At 38.7% G+C, this 22,370-nt stretch overlaps 1 protein-coding gene across 2 annotated transcripts in view; it reads right to left on the reverse strand.

The window, feature by feature from the left end:
* ARMC3 (armadillo repeat containing 3) overlaps positions 1-22,370 on the reverse strand; it is an 81,015-nt gene that overhangs the window by 20,169 nt on the left and 38,476 nt on the right. Inside the window, exons 9-16 of one of the 2 annotated variants that reach the window (XM_036312715.1) lie at positions 21,754-21,906; positions 21,556-21,661; positions 8,820-9,069; positions 7,268-7,404; positions 6,288-6,456; positions 3,527-3,624; positions 2,753-2,854; positions 2,224-2,319 (exon numbers count right to left, since the gene is read on the reverse strand). In XM_036312715.1, coding sequence (XP_036168608.1) covers positions 2,224-2,319; positions 2,753-2,854; positions 3,527-3,624; positions 6,288-6,456; positions 7,268-7,404; positions 8,820-9,069; positions 21,556-21,661; positions 21,754-21,906 — 1,111 coding nt within the window. Of the gene's footprint in view, positions 1-2,223; positions 2,341-2,752; positions 2,855-3,526; positions 3,625-6,287; positions 6,457-7,267; positions 7,405-8,819; positions 9,070-21,555; positions 21,662-21,753; positions 21,907-22,370 lie in introns of both variants that reach the window. The other variant, XM_036312634.1, reaches the window with a different exon arrangement.

Genomic DNA, 22,370 nt, shown 5'->3' on the forward strand with positions numbered 1-22,370 from the left:
ACATGTACACATAAAAAACTGTCAGACACTGAAACATGAACTTCGCCTAAAAAACAAAGAAGGGGGATCTGTTGGGGGCCAGATGTAAGCTGGCAAGGTCCTTGCACCTGAAGGGGCTATCAAGGCTGGGACCCTTACCCACACAGTTTTCCCAGACTTGTTTGGATGGCAATTATCAGTAGAATGGGAGTAACATTTGTAGAATGAGAACAGCCTTTCATAGCTTACCAAGACGTCTGTAACTATTTACTGAGATATGCTGTACTGAGAACTTGTCCTTCTGCTGTATCTCTCCCTTAGAGATTAAGAGGAACAAAGAATACATTCCTCTTGACAGACCCTCCGATTCAGTGTGTTGTGTATAAATAGGATTGTATAGCTAATAAACTCGCTTCAGTTCATCAAGAGAACTGGGGTCCTCCCGACCCCGCTTTCCTGTCTTTCTTTCTTTTCTCAATTCCCACCTCCCTGCCTCAGCCCGGCTCAACCCTGTCAGGCTGGCCCTGACACTGCCCCCCAGCTCTTAGCTCCCCCCTGGGTTTCAGATCACTGTCAGTGGCAGGGGGCTTCTTCCTGCTTTCCCTTTCGCCTCCCTGCATTGTGCCTACATATGCAAATTAGCTGCCATCTTGTTGGCAGTTAACTGCCAATCTTAGTTGGCAGTTAATTTGCATATAGCCCTGATTAGCCAATGAAAACGGTATCGCCATACGCCAATTATCATTTTTCTCTTTTATTAGTGTAGATATATATATATATATATATATATATATATATATATATATATATGGTTTGTTTTGTTTGTTTTGTCTGTCTCCCCACTAGGATTTAAGTTCTATGAGGACAGAATTCTCACTGCTATTTTCCCCACACTGGAACAATTCCTGGAACCTAGTGTATGGTCAATTAATTTACTTTTTCCATTTTACTGATGAGGGAACTCAGGCAAGGATGCCAACTAAGCACTGTGCTAAAGAGTGGGGATGAAGAGAGAAATTATTCAATCAGAACATGTTCTTGTCCTCAAAGAGCTCTCAGTCCAGTGAAGGAGAAGCAGAGAGTTCCCATGAGGAGGAGAAAGGAGGTGAAGGGCAAAATTGTCAGGGCTGGAGCCATAGCGGCAGGTTAGAAGCAGAGCTCAGAATACTGAGCAACAGAGACTGACAATACAAAACAAGGTCAGAAATGGAAATAAATAGCTCTGAGATCTGGGGAACCTAAACCTTAGGGATCTTAGGGGGCAGTCTCAGTTTAGAAAGTAGCTGGTTCAGATGAGGGCCAAATACACTCCAATTCCACAGTGGTTTTGAGGGCTTACGTCCTCAAAAGTAAAGGGCCATGGAGTGTGGCAGGAGGTCCAGGTGGATTTTGAAGAGTCCAGGAGAGTGCTCACGAGAGAAATAATGTATTTTAAAATATGTAAACAAGTAGGAAGCATGTTTAAAGTATGGCAGGCCTGCAAAACACGCAAACACAGTCTACAATCAGTGGTTCTCAACCTGTGGGTCGCGACCCTTTCACAGGGGTCGCCCAAGACCATCGGAAAACACATATATAATTACATATTGTTTTTGTGATTAATCACTATGCTTTAATTATGTTCAATTTATAACAATGAAATTGGGGGTCACCACAACATGAGGGACTGTATTAAAGGGTCGCGGCATTAGGAAGGTTGAAAACCACTGGTACATGTTTCGGCCAAAGAAGAAGTTGGTCTTGTTTGCCTTGTCTCCCTCTCGGAGCTCCCTGCAGGGTCAGAGACCTCAGTGAGCAGCTGGGTGGGTGGGATGCATGCAGCAGGGAGAGCGGGAGGCCCCAGCCTGTGTGCTGCCACCTGCAAAGGCAGCCACTGGAAGAGGACAGAAACGTTCCTTTTCAGTTGATTACTATCCTGGGTGGGACTTTTAAATGACTGACTAGAGGCTGCTTCCGTCGTCATTTTCGAATTAAAGTGACTGTAGGACTTAATAATGACCAAAGTGACCTGAGTTCTCACCCGGAGGCAGGAGAAGAAATCCTTCTGGTAAATTTGAGAGATGGCGAGAGACAAAAATAAGGTTAATTTTAACTGTATAACATGAGTCCTGCTTAGTTCAACATACTGATGCCACAAGAAGAGCTTCCCATTTAAAAGCCACCCCTCCCTTTCACCAACTTTTTTGGGTAATGAAAACTTGACCTGATTACAATTAGGAGAAGAATAAGTACCGCATTTCTTACCTGGATCCTTTCTCTTTAGCGGCACTTCTGCTAACAGCAGTATTTCGTCCAGAAGCAGGTTCCGATTTCTCTTCTGTGGGAGATCCAAATCCAGCACTAAAATAATAACTAGCTTTTCTTGTCATATGTAAAAAACCACAACCACTTTCAATTATATGGAAAATACATTGCATTTAAAGGCAATTAATAATTTATAAGGCATTTTCACTTCTTTTATATGCTTTGATTCCTTTCACAATTACAAAGCAGGGCACCAGGCATTAGTTCATTTACAGATGAAGAAACTAAGCTTGCTCTCAGACTCTTAACTCATGTGCTCAAGATCTCACTGTGGGTTCACAGCAGAGAGAATGTCAAGCCAGGTTTCCTGCCTCCTTTCCCAGAGGTCTTTCCCATAGCTATTTAAAAAAACAACTACGAAGTTATATTACTCTAAGAAGAATCAAAGACTGGTTGCCAAAATCTAATTTTTGTACTCCCAAATTAAGAAGAGAATTATTTGAGTATAGATAAAAGATCATTTTCTTACCTGGCCTTTTCTTTACTAGCTCTTCTTAAAGAAGAGGAAGAAGAAATACTTCGCCCATAACCAACCTCTGAGGATTTATCTTCCGTAGATGGAGGTGGAGAACTGCAATTTTACATATTTGAAAGTATGGATGAATTAAAATAATTTACTCATCAATATTGGCTTTGTCCTACAAAACAGATTTCTTCCCTGAAAATCATATTTGGAGTTGACTCTTAACAGTGACATTAATTTAAAAGCATAAAGAAGAGGTTAAAATAAGACAATAAATAGTATAAAGCTTTCCATGAATTAGAATAAGACATATTTTTATAAAATGTGTCCCATAAAATGTATTATAGAGATATATATGACCATTTAAAGAAGGATGTTGATGCTTCAATTTTTAGCTCTCCTATTTGCCTCTTAATATATATATATATATACATTGTGCAGTAGTTGGACACCTGCATACAGTTCTTGAGAGTTGTAAACATCACTCTTCTTAGTTTGCTCCTATCTAGTTATACATTCTTCAATTACTTCATGTCACCAGAAAAGTAAGAAGCCCTGGCTGCTGGAATACACATGGGGTTGACTGGTAACACGGAGTCAGAGGGAAAGCTATGGTGATATTCCTGACTTTACTATGTAAGGCTATGGATTTATGCATCAGTGTTTATTTTCATGGGGAAATGAAAGATAGCATACTGGGGATCTTTACATAGTCACATGATCATGGACAAGCAAAAGTGTATGTGCTTCCCTACATCCCTCTTTCCCCCAAAGACTCACACATCAGATTTACTGTTAACCAAGAGTATAGTACGTAGGTCATTTGGTTCTTGTAAGCAGAGATCCTTCAAAGGCCAAAGTTTGGTACCAGGACTTATCTGTGGATAATTTAAAGATTGTAAAGTAATATTGGCATGGGTTATATTTTTTAATATGATTGCTGTTACAATATGTTCTCAACAGTTTGAGGTGTCTGATTTTACACACACACACACACACACACACACACACACACACACACACACACTTAGAAATAGGAACCTGGAGTTGTGGACATCTTGCCTTTGAGCAGGATATATCTCTCCAGTTCCCCACAATCTCTGTTGCTTTATTCTCAGCTATTTCACACCATAATTATCAATTTGACCCCTGAAAGTATCTGGGTTTAAAAATCCACCTATATACATAAGGGAGAACTTATTGTCTGAAAGAGAAACTAGTTACTAAACAGATTACAAAAAAAATTGTGAGGCTATCTGAAAAGAGGCTAGACAAAGCTCTACACTAGCTATTTTATGAGCCTGGTGAAGATTAGATCAGATCACCTTCTGAGGTCATTTCCAACTATATAATAGTTAGACTCCTCTCTCACCCAAGATGCTTTTCATGGTCCTTTTAAAATAAGACAGATCATTTCATTCTTCTGCCAAGGTTTCCCAGTTCATTCAGAGTAAAGGCCAAAATCCTTCTGATGGTCTACAAGACTGACATGACCTGGCCTCTCTTCATCTCTCTGACCTACTCTCCACTCTTCTGCCCCTTGGTTCCCTCAGCTCCAGCTGCACTGACTTTGCTATTTCTTAAGTACGCCAAGTGTGTTTACACCGATGGCTTCTGCACCAGTTTCCTCTGCCTAGAAAGCTCTTCCCCCGGATATCCTCATGGCTAAGACCTGCACCTTCTTCACCTTTTTGCTCAGGTATTACCTCTTGGTGAGGCCCCCCTGACCACAATTTTGAAAATTACAACCATCAACCCCAGTCCTCCCCAGCACTACAGAGCCCCCTTATCCTGCCTCTGCTCTACCTACCTCTCCCTCGTAGCTCTTATTTTAATTATGTGATGTAATTTATTTAGTTGTGATGTTTATTGTTTATTGTCCGCCTCTTCCCACTGGTGCCATGGGAGTAGAGATCCTTGACTCTTTTGTTCACTGACATATTCAAAGCCTACAATACTAGAAATGTAATATTTGCTGAATGAATGAATCAGAGAATTCTTCTTTATAAAGGATATTGTTTCCTTAGCATTTTAAAAAACTCATGAATAAGATAACATTTTATCATCATTTTCTGATCCATGGCAATGTTTTTCTAATATGTTCTTTGTTGATTTTTCTGCTCTTCTCCCTCAAAGCATCTTTATACTACTGTTGTGCCAATTTTTAAAAAATGAATCATCAATGAGATGAGCTTTCTCAGAGCAGTGACTTCTCAGTGGTTTGTACGTGCATTGTAGGGGTTTGTGCCATGTTATGGTGGTGATGGTGGCCAGGGGACGCAGAAGCAAGAGCTAGAGTAAAATTTTAGGCTAGCTATTTTTCATTATTCAAAATACCTCTAATTCTGTTATCATGATAGAGTGTTTCCTGCAAATGTGACTTAGCTATGGGGTTCTTGTTATGGCCCTGTCTCCTCTGCTTCTTTGGACCAATTTGGCCCAAGAGGGCATCTGCTGCCAGCCTTTTCCACCCCAGCTCCTGATCCTGCACCCACCTGGAACAGAGTTTTCCATTTGTACTTCTGAGTTTTCCCATCACCTCAAGAAGTAGATTTAAATATATATATATTGATTTCAGAGAGGGAGGGAGAGGAAGAGAGAGAAACATCAATGATGAGAGAGAATCATCTGCACACCCCACACTGGGAATTGAGCCCATAACCCAGGCATGTGCCCTGACCAAGAATCGAACCATGACCTCCTGGTTCCTAGGTTGACACTCAACCACTGAGCCACAGAGCTGGGCAGGCAGTAGATATTTTTTATAGTATTTTCTGAGATCTGCTACCACTAGCACTCTTGTGCTTCCTTTTTCCCTTTCATGCTTCCTTTTGAACAGCTTCTGCCTGATTTCAGGGATTTTTAGTAACTTTTAAATTTGTTTGAAGTCTGAGGATCATATACGTTTCCTAGTTTTGCCTAAAATGGAATCTGTGGATTTTAAAATGTTCTCAATTTTTCTTATTGCTTTTGCTTTTGGTTTCCAGAAGAAGCAGAAAACACTGGCTTAAGCAGCAATGACAAAAAGTCCTCAAGATTCTAATTTCTAGCTTCCCATTTCTCTCAACATTAACACTGAATTGCACTGTAAGTTGTTTTAAAAATCATAATCAGAAATGCAGTTAAGTAAAACATTATTCTTCTACATCACATTTTAAAATCCAGTACTACAATTTGATTAATTTCAATTATATGATGCTAAAATTAAAAACTTATACTTATGCCCTTATCACTAACATTGAGTCCTAGAAATAACAGAACCCCAAACTGAAAATGTGGTTCTTCCATATCTTCTCTGAAACCTGAACTAGCATAGCAAGCTGATTTAAGTAAAAGTAATCATGTTCTAGTTAAAAGTATATACAAATGCAAAATCTTATAGCCAGACAAAGTCAAGGATGAAGTTCTGATTCCCAAGTGTCAGTCTGTAAAAATAAAACATGTTAGGTGGTTACGAAATTGCAATGTAATGGCATCATGATTAAGGAAGAGACCCTTATCATACATACATACTAAAATACAAGTCAGTGCTCCCACTTACCCGGCCATAATCATAGAAGCCGTCACTGATGATGTTACTTGATGACAAGTAGCCAGTCTGGCTGTATTTCAGAGACAGGTGGTTGTTGAGCAATTTGTTATAAGCTACCTCACTGAATTTATTTTTTCGAGTTACTGATAGGTTGATTTCTTCAAGGATCTCTAAAGCCCTGTCAATAAAAGCAAAAGGCATTATTTGCTTTATATAAGCCACCCAACATTAAGTTCTCACTTATCTACCTAGCCAAGATCTTGAATGCAATGGAAAGGGTATAGCCATCCAACCCTTTTAGATAAAATAATACTGTCAGTTATGAAGACAAATCAGTTTTTCTGAGAACATATATACCTTGTAGTTACTCATGTTCAAAGAGTTGAATAGGACACTTTTGGGGGGAAAAAAGGTTCTTCATTTAAAGCAAAATTAATATTCAACTTCAACTTTTGCAACTAAGCAGACAATATATACAGGGAATAAAAATGTTCAGAAATAGGGTAATCTGGTCTGTGAAACCTAACAACCCTATTTGCTGATGTGCTAAAAACCCCATCTTTCGTAAGTAATGGAACGGATCTGGGGAGGCTGGCTAAATGTTGGGTTCTGATGAAAAGATTCGGGTCGGAGAAGGAGCAAAATGGAGTGGTCATCAGGGCTCACCCATTTTATTTTAGAAAGTTGAGGGACAGAGAGGGTTGTATTACAATAGTTGAGGAAAATGAAGGAAGCATTTCTCAAGAGGAAAACATGGAAAAGGAAATGTTGGACATGATTTTATAAAGGTGGGGAGGAGGGAAGGACCTTCCTTCCACCAGGCAGTCCCTCCAGAGGTTTGGCCCTTGCCGTGCCCTGCAGCACCCTGAGCGCTCTGTAGACCTGAGAGGGGGAGTGTAGACTCTGCCTGACCTTCCTTTGGCCTGAAAAGTGTGCTCTTCATCTTCTGCTCTTCATCTGAGCCGGAAACTTGAGACAGCTCCACTCACCCAAGCCTGCTCAATTCAGCGGCCATCAGCTCATCGCCGGCACAGACCATCACGGCCCAGCTGGCGTGCCTTCTGACTTCGTCATTCTTGGAGCGCAGGAGCTCTATGAGTGGCTCCAATCCACCTGAATTTCTTAACTAGAAGTAGACACCAACACTGTATGCATTAGGAGTCCAGAATATAAGCATTATGATTTAAAAAAAAACCACACACACAACTCATTATTTGATTGTTTAAAGGCTGTAACTATGTAAAGGCATTTAAAGATGTGTCCATATGAAATTTATTAAATTCAGGGGGCAAAATCAATCACAAACCCTTACAAACAAAATCCCAATTTTCTGTTCAAAGTCAAGAAGAGGCCACAGTAAAGTAATCGAGGGAGGTCACGGTGATTTTGCACAGCGTGGAGGCTGGGGAAAGAGCCGTCTTCTCACTGCCCACAAGTGGGATGCCCTGTGGGCTCCTCAATACTGAATGCTCATTTGGCCCTGAGGTAGACCTAGAAGTCCTTGTTTCTGGAAGGGGTCTTGCAAATATGATTACGTTAACAACGATGTCCTGTATTATTAGATAGGCCCAATCCTGTATAATAAAAGCCGAGGTGGCGTCGCACAATGTCGTCACAAGATGGCTGCCCCCACGTCTTCACAAGATGGTCGTCACAAGATGGCCACAAGATTTAATAGGGTCAACCACAAGGACTAAACACACTATTATGTGCTGTACTTGTAGGAAATGCAATTCTATGTTTTAAAAATTTGCAATATGAGAAACTAGAGCGTATGTATAACTCATATGTGTAATTCCAAGAATCACAGTGAAAGGCATACCTGTTCATCTACCACCAGCTTAAGAAATGGCACATTTCAATATCCTTGAACCCCTGGGTGCTCCTCTGAATCACATCCACACCCTTAGTCCCCCAAGAGGAAACCACTTTTTTGAACTTGGGGTTAATCATTCTGTCGCTTTTCTTTATAGTTCTAGCTGGTGTGTGTGTGTGTGTGTGTGTGTGTGTGTGTGTGTGTGTGTGTGTGTATGCATGCCTAAACAACTTCTTAGCTTCATTAGCACACTTTTTAGCACATTTCTGAATGGTATATAAATAGAATCATAAGATACATTCTTCACAACTAGCTTTTGAGATGAAGCTTGTTGAGATTCATCTCTGCTGTTGTCTGTAGCAACAGTTCATTCATTTTTACGGATGTGAGATCCCATTTTTATGAATATGCCATAATTGATTTACCCACTCTCTTAACAGCTGGACAGCTGGCTTGTTCCCAGTTATTTAGATATTAGACACAATGCTTCCTGGAGCATAGAGGCAAGGGACTGTCTTAGGAATACATACTTAGAAACAGAATGGCCGGTCTACAAGGTCTGCTCACATTCTTTGCTAGATAATGCCCATTTGTTTTCCAAAACGTTGCACCAATTTTGAAAGACTTAAATGATGGATCAGTTCAAACATTTGAAAATGTTTCACATGAATCCACCCATAAGTAATGACCAGAAAAATGAGAGCACATGTTATGAAAATACCCACCTCTGCCCGGGCCTCAGCGTCACACGCAGTCGCAGCGATGGTGAGAGCGGCTTTGCTCTGCACGACCATGTTCGCGGAATGCAGCGGGCCGATGAGGGCGTGCATGATGTCGCGGCTCTGGATGCTCACACGCAGAGCCTCCTGCATTGCCATGTTCGTCAGCACAGTGGCGGCGTTGGCCACGGCTCCGTCTCGTTTACTGGACAGGATGTTGACTAATGGATCAATGCCATCAGCTTCGGCAGCAGCACTGGGTAAACGAAGGCGAAATGAGTGTCATTCGTCCAAGTTCAAGAAATTGTTTTTGGAGTGTACAACTGAGCTTATGAAACAAATGAGTACATAAATGCAGTTTTGGAAAGAAATTAATTTACAATGCGATGAGCCCAGAATTGAGGCTCTCGTCGTTTAAATGAAGTCTGGGGGAAATGTCAGAAATGAATGAATTTAAATGATTCTTTTCCTGTATCTACAGCATTGGTTATAGAAAAATGTATGACTACTTCTTAGAAAATCTACTGCTGTTCATTTTTTAAATCAGTGATACATATAAGATCAGGCAATTCTATTCAAATAAAGTCTCTTGAAATATTCCTAACCAACAGGAAAATAAAGCGTTAAATAGGATGAATCAGTGAGCATGGGAACTCTGATTCAGTTAAAATACTTTAGTCCATCTTTCCCCTTTTCAGATTAGGTTGCTAATTATAAGCAGAAATTAACACATTTAAAGGCAGCAACAATTTTGCTTTTATAAGTTAAACAGCAAAAATCAAAGTCATGACATTGACATAAATAAATATATAATTTCAATTATATAGGCATATTCAACTGCTAAATTTCTGATTTCTAGTATAAAAAGACTACATTATCCATTAACATATTAACATTTTCTCACAGTTAGAAAGACTAAATCTCCTTTGAAGAACACCATGTTTTCTATAATCCTTGCTTCATAAATAGTTAAAAAGCTCATAAAATAGTAAAAATAAAAAAGAGATCATTTTAATGAGTGGAAAATGATTTAATTATGTGTTATAATGTTTAAAATGGCTTCAAATAAGAGATGTTCCAAGCAATAAGATATATAGAGCATCCTGGTTTTAAAGGAATTCCCAAAATTGTGAGCTAAAATCCAAGTAAGTCATCACGGGAATAGAGGCAATCAGGGCAATAAAAGCATACTTGAGACTTTAATAATATCAACATCTTTTTTAAGTTTATATTTGACACATTTCATGTAAGATCATGTTAATAACCAACACTGAAAAAAATGTGAGGCTGTATGATGTAGCCCATCACCTGTATGCAGATTAGCTGATTTTAAGTTGGCACTGTCACTTAAATTTGCTGATTGTAAAGAAGAACTGACAACTTCAAGAACAGAAGTTATCACAATTGCCCAGAAAACAAATTCTCGCTAAGGAGACTGGTAGCTCTCGGGGAAGAAGCTATGATGGCGGCCCAAGCCGGCTCTGCAGGAGCCTGAACAGCAGAGACTGGGGGCAGAAGTGACAGAAGGGGGCCGCACTGGAGAGTAAGTCTTGGATGATGTTAACCTTGAAGGCACCTCCCACCCTGGTTTTTATAAATCCACCCAGAAAACACACCATACTGATACCAAGGCTAAGCCAGCGCCTAGTTCCATTTCTCTCACATTTAATGTATATTTAACTCTTCTTGTGACATCTCAGACAAGGCATCCCTGAAAACTAAGGTTTGGTTAGATGACTTTTAACCCCAATTTATTGATATAAAGACATTGGGAGGAAGGCCCGGCATCTCACTATGATGACCTGAGGGCTAGCATTTAATTTCCTTTCTTAGGGGATAAAATAAACACATTTAAGATAATTTCACTTTTAATTATCTCTCCTAGTATTAATTGACTTGGCAGTCTTTTGATTTTATAAATAAGGGAAAATTTGGGAGTTCTAATACATTTATTTATCAGAAACTTATATTGAACTTACAGTTGAAACACTGAAAAAAACTTCCAGCAAGAATTTCAAATGATTAATGTTTTCTGATTAATTAACATATACTTAAACCTTTCCAAAAAATCATTTTTCCTTTGACTTATTTTTCAGGTACTTAATGCAATCAATTCCTTAGACCAAATACTTCTTAGGTTTTATTAATTATTTATTATTGAGTGGAGTTGTAAGCAATCAACTAGAAATCTTCAACTATGGAATTTTAATATCAATGAACTAATCATCTGCTCCCTTACATCCCTAACAAAATCACTTGGAAAACACTTACATTAGAATAGGCACATTTTCCAAAAAGATTTTTATTTTTTGTGTTCTTCTCTCTCTCTCTCTCTCTCTCTCTCTCTCTCTCTCTCTCTATATATATATATATATATATATATATATATACATATATACACATATATACATATATATATATTTAAATTCTTTATTGTTAAAAGTATTACATATGTGTCTTTCTTTACTCTCCAAGATGGTTTATAAACAAGAGAAATTAAAATGATGCAGCGTAACCCTGTGAACGCCTCCTTTCCCCCACTGACCTCTACTCAGCCGCTCTCCCCCCCCCCCCAAGCACAGGCCCTCACCCCTACTGTCTGTGTCCATTGGTTATACTTATCCACAGCACGGATGGACCTGGAGAGCATTATGCTAAGAGAAACAAGCCAGTCAGATAAAGGTAAATATCACGTGATCTCACCCATTTGTGGAATATAATTATGAACAAAAGTAGATCCAGAGACATAACGGTAGAAGCATCGAACAGACTGGGGGGAAGGTATGAGAAATCAACCAAAGGATCAAATATTTTTTAGTTGTTGATCTTTATAAACATACTTTGGCTAAAATGCACGAGACCTTTGTCACGGAATAGCTTTTCCTTTGACAATGTTCACTTTTTAAACCATCTTGGGGAATAAAAAAAAAGAGTACACATGCATCCACAACAGAAGTGTGCCAGGTACACGCATACCAATGAGTTCTCAAAGGCTGTCTCTTGTGTGGATCAGGGAGCTTTTGGAAAATTTAAGGGAGTGCACAGGGTCATGCTGCATTGTTTTAATTTCTCTTACTTATAAATAAACAGCGTCATGGAGATCAGGGGTTTTTCATCAGGCGTGCCTGTGCTCAGAGCCTTTCTGCTTGGCTTTTGTCTCTGCCTTTCTCCTTCACAAAGCCGTGTTTGGCTTTGCTTCACTTATACTCTACCTTCGGCTCTTTTCTTTGCTCTTTATGGAGGCAGTAAAGGGAAGTACATAAAACCCAGCTGTTTAAAAAAACCAACGCTTCTAGTAACACGGTGGACTATAACGTTTACTAAATCGAACATAACTGCCAGCACAGAGAGACAAATCACAGCGCACAGCTGGGAGAACCACTTGCGTGGTCCGTACATATCTGCCCATAATTCGTGTGCAGTTCTGTTTACGTGTGAAAACCATCACTGCAATTAAATTATTCTGGTAAAAATTCAAGCTCTTATTCTTACCTGAAAAAACTAATTTTAGTTATAAAAGACATTGTTTTATTTTTCCCTGTCTTATATGCACACAAGCTGACGTCTGTCATATTCTAAAACACATTTCCGTTTCCCAGATAGCACAGCGTTATCCAAATGAATGGGACAGAAGTCAAACTGCTTTGTTACAAAATCCAGAATTACAGGGCCATATGTCATCACAATAATCTGAAAATGTTTTCTGATATTTACTATTATTAGTCTCCATCCAGTTGGAGTTTAATCAAGTCAGAGTTTAAAATGTAAACTGGAAGAAGAACCAAGCTAAAATAAAAAAGGGAATGCACAAAAACATCTGTTTGTACCATTTGATATATGTAAAAAGAAGTCAAGTTTGACATGTCATGTGTATCCAATCTATTACCAAGTCCTGACTGTTTCCCACCTCCATATTTCTCGAACCTCTCCCCTGTCTCCGTTTCCATCTCTCCCACTGAATCCAATCCGCTATGCTCTCTGGTGAATTAGTATAGATACTGTCCCGACAGGTCTCTCTTAATTGTCTGCAATTCTTTCTCCATCTTACAGCGAAAGTGATCTTTTAAAATTATAAACATAATCATATTGCTTCCCTGCTTAGAACTTTCTTGGCTTCCCATTGCTCAGATGAAGCTCCAGGTTTCTCAGAAGGCCTCCAGGTCCCGCCTGAGCCAAGCCCGCCTGCCCCATCTGCCCACGATCCCCACACGCCTCCAGGTTGCCCTGTGCTCGGGGCCTCGCCAACGGGCCAGGCTCTGTCTCACCTGAGGGTATTCACCAGTGCTGTCTCCACCTCCTGACACTCTTCCCGCTGGATATTCCCATTCATCTTTCAAGGATTGCACACATGACTCAGGAAGAATGTCCTGATCTCAAAACTCAGTTAGGTATCTTTTTTTTTTTAACATGAACTCAGAGTATTTATTTGCTAAACATATATACAATTATTTTTGTTTTAAAAAAATGATGTTTGGCCCAGCCACTGTGGCCCAGTGGTTGAGCATCGACCTATGAACCAAGAGGTCACACAGTTCAATTCCCAGTCAGGGCACATGCCCAGGTTGCAGGCTCGATCCCCAGTGTGGGGCATGCAGGAGGCAGCTGATCAAAGATTCTCTCTCTCATCATTTGTCTCTATTTCTCTCTCCTCCCTTCTTCTTTGACATAAAAATATATATATATATATATTTTAAAATGATGTTTGGCACTAATGTTCACAATCAGAGAATAGCAGCAACCTTGAAATATTATTTTACAGCACTTGTTATAGAAAGGAATTCAGCACAAAGTTTTTATATAAGTGCCCTTACACCCTGGGCACTAAGAACATCATTAAGGAAAAACTCAATTACAAAAATAGTGTCCATTTATGGCTCACTGAAAATACTGTGTGATTTCATGTCTGTGAGCCTTTGCATTCACGTTCCCTTTGCCCCAAACACCCTTCCCTACTCCTCCCTCACTTCTGCCTGCGGAAGCCTAGTTCACCCTTCAAAACCTGCTCAACCACCCTTTCCGCTAAGAAGCCATCTGTGGCATCACCGCCTCTCCTTGTTAATCACTCCCTCCTCTGGCTCTGTCTGCACCTCTTACTTACTTCTTAGAGGCAGAGTTTGAGTCTTATTTATATCCCAAGTGCTGACAAGTCAATATATTTTAATTGACTTGGATCAACTCAAAGAAAGTGACGAAGAAAACCTCTGTGGGTGTTGAGAAGGGGTCAGGAAAAAGTACTCAGCTCAAATCTAAGTTTGCAAGAAGGGAGAGGACCCAACAACATTGCGATCCCCACTTTTACCCTTTACCACTGCTGTTGAAATCAGACTATTTCCTCTCCACTCCCAATGCTCTGCAGTTATATCATGAAGTAACTTTTATATGAAGTTTAATAAATGAAATTTTTCACTTTGGACAACTTTTTAGGAATCCGCCTATTTCATATATCAAGGGATGTCTATATTTTGTCTTTGCCGACATTGTTGACTCCATTTATTTTGGTTGTGTCATCAGATGACACCATTTGGTACCTCCCAGAATTTGACCCTTGCTGCAGTTTTGAGGTTCCCATTTACCACATCTGCAAAGACTGGTTACACGAATCAAGGGTGACCTTGGGCAGTGTAGAAATCTGTTTAACAGAGCCCACATACAGGGTAATACGTGGAACCTGGTGGAACAGATGGTAATATTGGCAATCAGAACCTTGTTTGCTAACAGTGATTGCAACCATTCCCACCAGCATGGATTTTCATATGTCTCCGTGAGTTTTGTCACACCAAGGAAGACACATTGGCAGCAGACACACTGCAAGTGGTCAGGAGAGGTGCGTGTGCAGCAGCCACTGGGGGTTGGTGTGTTTAAGCCTGCGCACTCCCAGTGTGTCTATACAGGTGTGTGTGTGGGGTGGGGGGGGGGGGGGGCACAGTCGTCATGAGAAACAGGTCGCCTGCTTCTCACAGCCAGATTTGGAATGCTGTAAACAGGATTCCTGACTCTCATCCCAGCCAGTTTTTCAACAAAGGTAATGATCCAAGATGTCTAGTGTGTTCCTTAAATTGATCAATTTCAGAGTCCAAAACAGCTCTGACCCCACTGCAGCCCCACAGCTGCAGAGACTGGGATATGTGCCCCTGAACTCTGGCTGAACTCCAGGACTGACAAAAGTAGCCAGGAAACTTTCTCCTTTTTAAGAAATATTATTTAAAGAAGCTTATCGGTAATAAGGGGGAGAATCACAATTAGTTGCAGGCAAATGCTTGAAGGGTGTTTAAGTAACATAATTAATAAAGTAAAGCCTAACAAAAGAAAGAAATGCATGAAGTTTTCCATCCCACAGCAAAATGAGAAAAATGTAAAATTATTTAAAAGTCTGTGAAACCATACTGTTTCTATCATATTGATTCTCCGTAGTGGGCACGACTTTGAGACTTTCAGAATGTGCTTTCCTGCTGTAGTTGCTGTGACATCATGGCTTTTCAACAGAGAAATACTAGTTGCAAAGAGGCTAGTACATGCTAACCTCCACACACAGCATCCAGTTTTTATCTAGGGAAATCAAATGTAATTTTCTTACAAGTGACATGGAATCCTTATTGACCTATCTCTTCAATCACAATACTTCACATCTATACACACCACCTTCTGTCTCTAGAGCTGGAAATCCTGCCAATAATTAACCAGCTGCCATCAGGAAAGAACAACTGTCTTCATTTTACATGGCTGACTTGTCTCCTGATAGAATAGATATAATGGTTAAGGTGTTATAGTCATAATAAATGGCTTGTGCAGTAACCGAATGTTTCTGTTCAGCCTGGAAATCAGTCTATTTACATATCTGGATGATAAGGGACACAATCCCAAAGTAATTAGAGATATCCTGTTGCTGATATTCTTAACTAAATAATAAGGACACTGAATGCTTTAGTGAGGCAGCAAATAAAACCACCCTGGGTCCTTGCCAGGACTGGGTTAGCCTCATCAGCTGTAATGTCACTTCCTCAGAAAGGCCTTTTTTGATGAGCTCCATGCCATTCTCTACGACTCCTTTCATAGCTTCAGTCTCATGCATGCCCTCCCTATGACACTGTGCTGCTTTATTAAATCTACTAGAGGCCTGATGCATGAAAATTCATGCAAGAGTAGGCCTTTCTTCCCCCGGCTGCCAGCACCGGCTTCCCTCCAGCACCCGGGACCTGGGCTTCCCTCCTCTGGCCGCCTGCATGCACCCGGGACCAGGCCTGGCTTTCCTCGGGCTGCCCACAGGCACCCAGGACCCGGGACCTGGGCTGGCTTCCATCCGGTGCTGGCTTTGTCAGGAAGGACATCCGGAATGACATCCAGAAGACGTCCAGTCTAATTAGCATATTACCCTTTTATTATTATAGATAATGTTATCACTTCTGAAATTACCTTTCTAAAGTTTCTCAAGTATTGATTGTCTCCCTGACTAAAAAAGTAAGTTTCATGAAAACAGTTTCATGGAAGCTTTGTCGTGTCCCCTACTATAACCCTACAGCCTAGAACGGTGCCTAGCACATTAAGAACACCCAAGTAATGGTGAAGGGATTACGAAAGAAGCCTATGTTCAGAGGTAATAGGTTTCTTGGCTTTAGGAATAAAATGATGACAGTGGTAAAGTTCCTGGTAGTTGTGCTCTAGGCTCCTTGTGATACTGAGTAGAGGGCAATCACTAAGAGGCACAGAATATAATAGATAATCTAGATTCACTTTTTATTGTTTGTTTTATAGTTAAGAAAGGTAAAATTGAGAGAGGCTAAAAACTTATTCACCAAGCAATTCAATCAACAGACACAGGATCAAAACTATGGTGTTCTATTAGCACATTACCTTTTTTATGATTATCAATCTCTTAAGCTTTAAAAAGTAGAGTATTTTCTAGAAGAAACAAAAAGGTCAGAATCTACTTGGTTCACTTCATCATTCCTCAGGGAATAGAAACGAGGCAGACCATTTTAATTTACAGTATAATGGGAAATTTTTACTAGTCATTGGATATATTTTTTGCCTTGTCTTACTCTCTGTAAGAGGGGGAAGAGGAAATAGAGGGAGAGAGGAGGGAAAACAGGGAGAGGAACGTGAAGCAGAGTGGAAGGAGGGGAGGAAGGAGAGGAGAAGAAAACTCACTCCTCCAAAGGTGAGATTGCCTGGGTTTGAGAGTCCATCCCACCTCTGCGACCTTGAGCAAACACCGTGCCTCTGTTTCCCTCTCTGCAAAATGGAGGTGACAATAATATTCCATACCCCATAGGACTGTTTGAGGATTTAATGATATATTCCATTTCAATTACTTAGCTCAATGCCTGGCACACACATGCCAGCCATGATCATCATCATCATCTGCTCATACTCTGTGAGCCACAGGGCAGAGATTTCCCTATATCCTGTCACAATTTCTTGGATCATGGGAAAATATGATCATAATTCAAAATTTGCATGTGTGTGTGTGTGTGTGCAATTTTCATTTTCAGACAACTCAGCTAGACAGCCAAATCTCCAACATCTGCAGGGCTAGAGCTGGGGCATTTCCTCAGGAATTCCACCCAAGTTTTTCCATTTAGGTGCAATCATTGAGCAACAAAGGCCATTTCCGGAGGGAAAACAAATCTTGGGAAAAGGCAAATATAAAAGGTCAAAGATGAGTAAAAATGGGATTTATGTAGGTTTTTAAAGTACTGCTTCAAATTGAGAGAGTGAGAGAAAATTCACAAAATGTAAAGATAGGCAAACTGATCATTTCCTCTAAAAATCAGTAACAATGGAAATTAAATCTAAAAGAGGTACCAGCAATTTAAAAATAGTATTATGCAAATGTCAGCCTCTGAGCTCTAATAAGAGCACATGGATAATTTTCTAATTGAACATTTCAAGGGATTCACCTAGCTTCACAAAACAGGTAGCTAATAAAGTTCAAATTGAGAAGGTCAAGTGGGCATCAACTGACACAAAATGGGGATGTGGAGTCAACTTGCTTTAATTGCAAAATCCAGCTTTTCATTTTATATATTTCTTCAAATCCAGAATAATTTTCTAATCCAGAATAGTTTATGTCATGACAACATTCCATCAGGCAGAAAAGGAATAGTAACCATTCAGTAAACTTGGCTAGAATAATTCTTAAATTTACCATGATGACTGTGCCCATCCATTTAATCTGTTCATTTCAGAAGCCTTTTAAAGTAATGAATAACACTTTGTATAGTTCTTTGAGGAATCATCCTTAATACAAAAGTTTGAAACATCCTTAATGTGAACCTGAACTTCCTGAGATATTTTGGAACTAGCTCAAATTATCTTGTAGGGCACTTATATTGTGAGCATTCTAATTCAAAGAACAAAGCATCTTTCAACAAAGCAATATACATAGAAATTTTAAAACAAAATAATCTTTTCTATACAAAGTCAAGAGCAAAAAAAATCAACCCTAGGATAACTACAGTAACAATAAGATTAATCCACAACAGATATTCAGCCACCAGAACAATGAATGTGTCAACACATTTTGAAGTGGTTGCACCTTAAAAAAAGGACAAAGACAAACCCAAACATCTATTAATACACATTTAGCAGTAGGATATTATCTCTTTAAAGGCATCACAATTAAATGATTTCCAGATCATTATCTTTTAATAATGCTTAAAAATATTATTTTAGGCACATCGGAGAGTGCTTCCAATTAAATTATTGTGCGGTTCACTAAAATGCAGAGGAAGCAATCTTCCATTACCTTTTTTGCCCCTCCCCCAACTTCCTCCCAAACTGCCACTAGGGGTCAGTATAAAGACATAGTTCCCCTCACTGTTCGCGAGAAGGATACGGAAAAACATTCCCCTGTGAAAAATCCTAGGCAGCAAAGACAATACACAACTGTAGCATTACTAAGTCCAATTGATACATCACGTCTATAACATGAGTTTACACTTACCATAAGACTGCATTTTAATTTTGTAAACCACCTTGGATTATTTCTATGGTCAATGTTTCTTTAATAATAATTTAGAGAGCATTCTAAATGACAAGATTACTTAGCTAAGTGAATCTTTGCCTATTGGCCAAGGCCTATGATCTGGAACAGACATTAAAATTTATTTTCAAAGGATGATAGTACACCTCTCTAGCCATCTCAAAGGTAGATATCCCATCTCTTCCTTAAGGAATGAAGAGTAGGGGAGTAAAATTGTGGTGTTTTGCCAACTTTAAGAGAGGTAGGGCTTTTTTCCTTCAAAAGGACGATCAGTTCACTGAACTACATACGGTCTTAAGTGCACAATAAAATGTAGGCAACTCTAAGGAATAACATTAGTCTATACTTAAATCTACAGAATGAAAGAAATGAAAAGAAACAGTAAAAATAAATATATATTATCTCTTCCCAATTCTATTTAATGGGGTGGGGATGAAAAACAAACAAACACAAAAGCCTTGAAAAGCGCCTTCTGTACACATTAGAGAGATTTAACATTTCAAGAAGTTCATTAAGGTCAGGCCCTTTGCTGACGATACTGAAATGTCCTAGAGAGTTTGGGTTGCTGTGAATAAATAAAGTACTGCCCTTTCTTAAAGTGCTTACTGTGTGAAGTGCTGTATGCGGCATACCTTGTAAATATTTTTTTTCTACAAATTTCATGGCGTTCCTAGGCATGGTACTCCATGAATAATTCTAGTAGGTATTAAAATTTAGTTAACGCTTTATTTTTATAATGAGGATATTCAAAAGTTCCAAAAGCTCTCAAATACACATCCACGTATTTGGGGGGCATTCTGCCTCTTTCTGGGGTCCTTTTGGGATATACTCCTTTCTGACTCTTCACTTTCTTTGTTGTGGTACTGACCTTATATCACAGTAGCGGGACAGTCCCCAGAGAGAAGCTCTTTGTCTTTGCTATTGTGGAGGCCAGCATTGGCCCAGCAATCAATCAATTTTTTTCCCAGTAACCAATATATATGCTGCCCTCAGAACTATATTGAGTCAATGCTGTTATGGGAAGTCAAGAAGGGGTATAAAAAATAAACAATAAAGTAACAAGGACATTGAGATAAAAGGAGTCAAGATTTCGGGAAATCATCCAGTTTTTCATGGAGAGAATGTAGAATAAGGATGAAGAGTCTGAGCTAGTATGATCTATATGTAAATACTAGACTTGATTACTAGTATTTTCTATAGCAAAACTGCAGTTTTGATTTATCTATAGGCATTAAAATAATTATAGGTATTACTTTTTATATTTTTTATTTTATTCATTGTGTTTTATTTCCTAAAATATTCATCTCTCTTGAAAAACATCTAGTTAATAATTATAATATTTTGTAATTTTTTTCATAGTTTACCAATAGCCAAAATTTAGTTAGTGTTGGCAAAGGGAAATGAAAAACACTGACCACTTTTCATTCTTGGGATAACTTAGAAACTCTAATTCTGATCAAATCCAACAGATGGCGGTGATGTTATAAATTAATAGTTTAAAATTTTCTTATAATATGTAGGATCTGCCCCTTAGATGAATGTCAATCAAGAATAATTCTCTTATTGCATAAATAGTGTAAAACTTTGATATGATGAATTGGATAGAAGAGTATAGATAAATATAATATGAAATTTAGCTGACAATAGCATTTTCTCTTTTAAAAAGCATTATCTTTTTCCTTTCCAAAAAGCATTACAAATTGAGAATTGTCAAAAAGGTTAGCAGTGAGTCAAGAAAGGATAAAGGATAAAGGATAGATAAAGAATCCATACTAACTATGTGGATTATATTTTTACATAAAATTCATTATTGCTCTTGGATTCTATTTTTATTTTCATCTATTTTTTTATAGAGAGTTGTTTTAGCCTCCTCACTTTTTATTTACTAACTTAAAAATAATTTTACTTTTCTTTCTCTTTCTATCATTTTAAATAAGTGAATCTAGTTGTTTTTACCCTGTTTTCCTATTTCCTATTTCCTTTACACACTTTTATCCATTTTAAGTGATAATAAAGAATTCTGCAGATAATAAAGAATGAAAAGTATGAATAGAAGACTCCCAAGACCTTCAGACTTGGACTGAATTACCCCACCATCTTTCCTGGGTCTCCAGATTACAGAGATCAGATCATGGAACTTCTCAGCCTCCATAATCAAATGAGCCAATTCCAATATATAAAATTATCTATCTATCTATCTATCTATCTATCTATCTATCTATCTAATTACCTTCCTCTTGGTTCTGTTTCTCTAGAGAACCCTGACTAATACACATATCAATTAAGATTTAGGGATGATAAAGAATTATTAGTTTATTTATAAAAGTTTCCTTTAAGAAATTCTTCCTGTTTTATAAGGAAACTAGAGGCCTGGTGCACGAAATTTGTGCGGGGGCAGGGGGGCGGTCCCTTCAGCCCAGCCTGCACTCTCTCCAATCCAGGACCCCTCGAGGGATGTCCAACTAGGCAATGGGATTTGTGTAATAGGAGCTCCATTATAATCTTTGGAGACCGCCATTATATATGTATGTGGTTGGTCATTGACTGAAAAGTCCTTATTGGCACATGACTGTGTCTTTGCAAAACAGGCTTATCTGATGACTTATTTTCACATGGGTTTTGAAGGTTTCCTAAGAGTTTATCCCAAGGTAGATCATCTGAAAGAATGTAAACTTCCTTGAAAGCCAAAATATTAAAATGTGCACTTCTTGCACTGTTAGATTTCCCATACAAGGCAGTGTTGAGTCTTTTTGTACTTACTTTGCATTAGTGGGATTGCAAGTGGTCAGATTAGCCAGGGCCAGGGCTGCAGCTTCCCTTACCTCTTCATTGTCACTTTTCAGCAACTGAACTAACTGTGGGATCCCTACAGAAAAAAAGAAAGGTAAAATGTAACTTTGTCGGCAAAGAATATGGTAACCTAAAAATGAACAAAATGGTTTTTTCTAGTTTGCTTACCCTGATGATTGAAAAATTCTTTGCTGGCTGAATTCTCACACATTACCGAAATAGCTTGGGAAGCAGCAATTTTAGTTCCATCGCTTTCAGAGCCCAAAAGGGTTATAAGGCATTTTTCAACCTCTTGCTCATGAAAAAATTTTCTGTTTTCAGCTTTCATTAAAAAAAATAAATAAATCAGAATTTTGCTGCAAAAAAAAATTGTCCAAAATATAATAGGAATTCAAATTATTTGCTAGCTTTAGTCACAGAGAATCTAGACTACACAAAAAATATACCTATTTAACCTTTAGAACATAGCGGTTACACAAAATGAGTCGGGAACATTGATTGCTCTTTTTTCTATCTCCTTATATGATATCACTTTGGGAAAGAAGATTCTATAATAAGAGAGAGGCGAGTTTTAGATTTAGCAAGAACTTACTTAATACCAATTATGTGCCTGGAATGGTGCTGTGTTCACATACACTATCGTCTCACTAAGAACAAATACCTGTTTATTTGATGTCTATTTTAAATAAAATCCCAATATTTGAAGAATAGCTAAGATGTACAAACTGGTGAGCTAGAGAAAGTAAAAATGAATAATAAACTATGATTTCAAGTCTTAGGAATTT

This window comes from Myotis myotis, unplaced genomic scaffold, assembly GCF_014108235.1.
Source record: "Myotis myotis isolate mMyoMyo1 unplaced genomic scaffold, mMyoMyo1.p scaffold_m19_p_1, whole genome shotgun sequence".
Lineage (NCBI taxonomy): Eukaryota > Metazoa > Chordata > Mammalia > Chiroptera > Vespertilionidae > Myotis > Myotis myotis.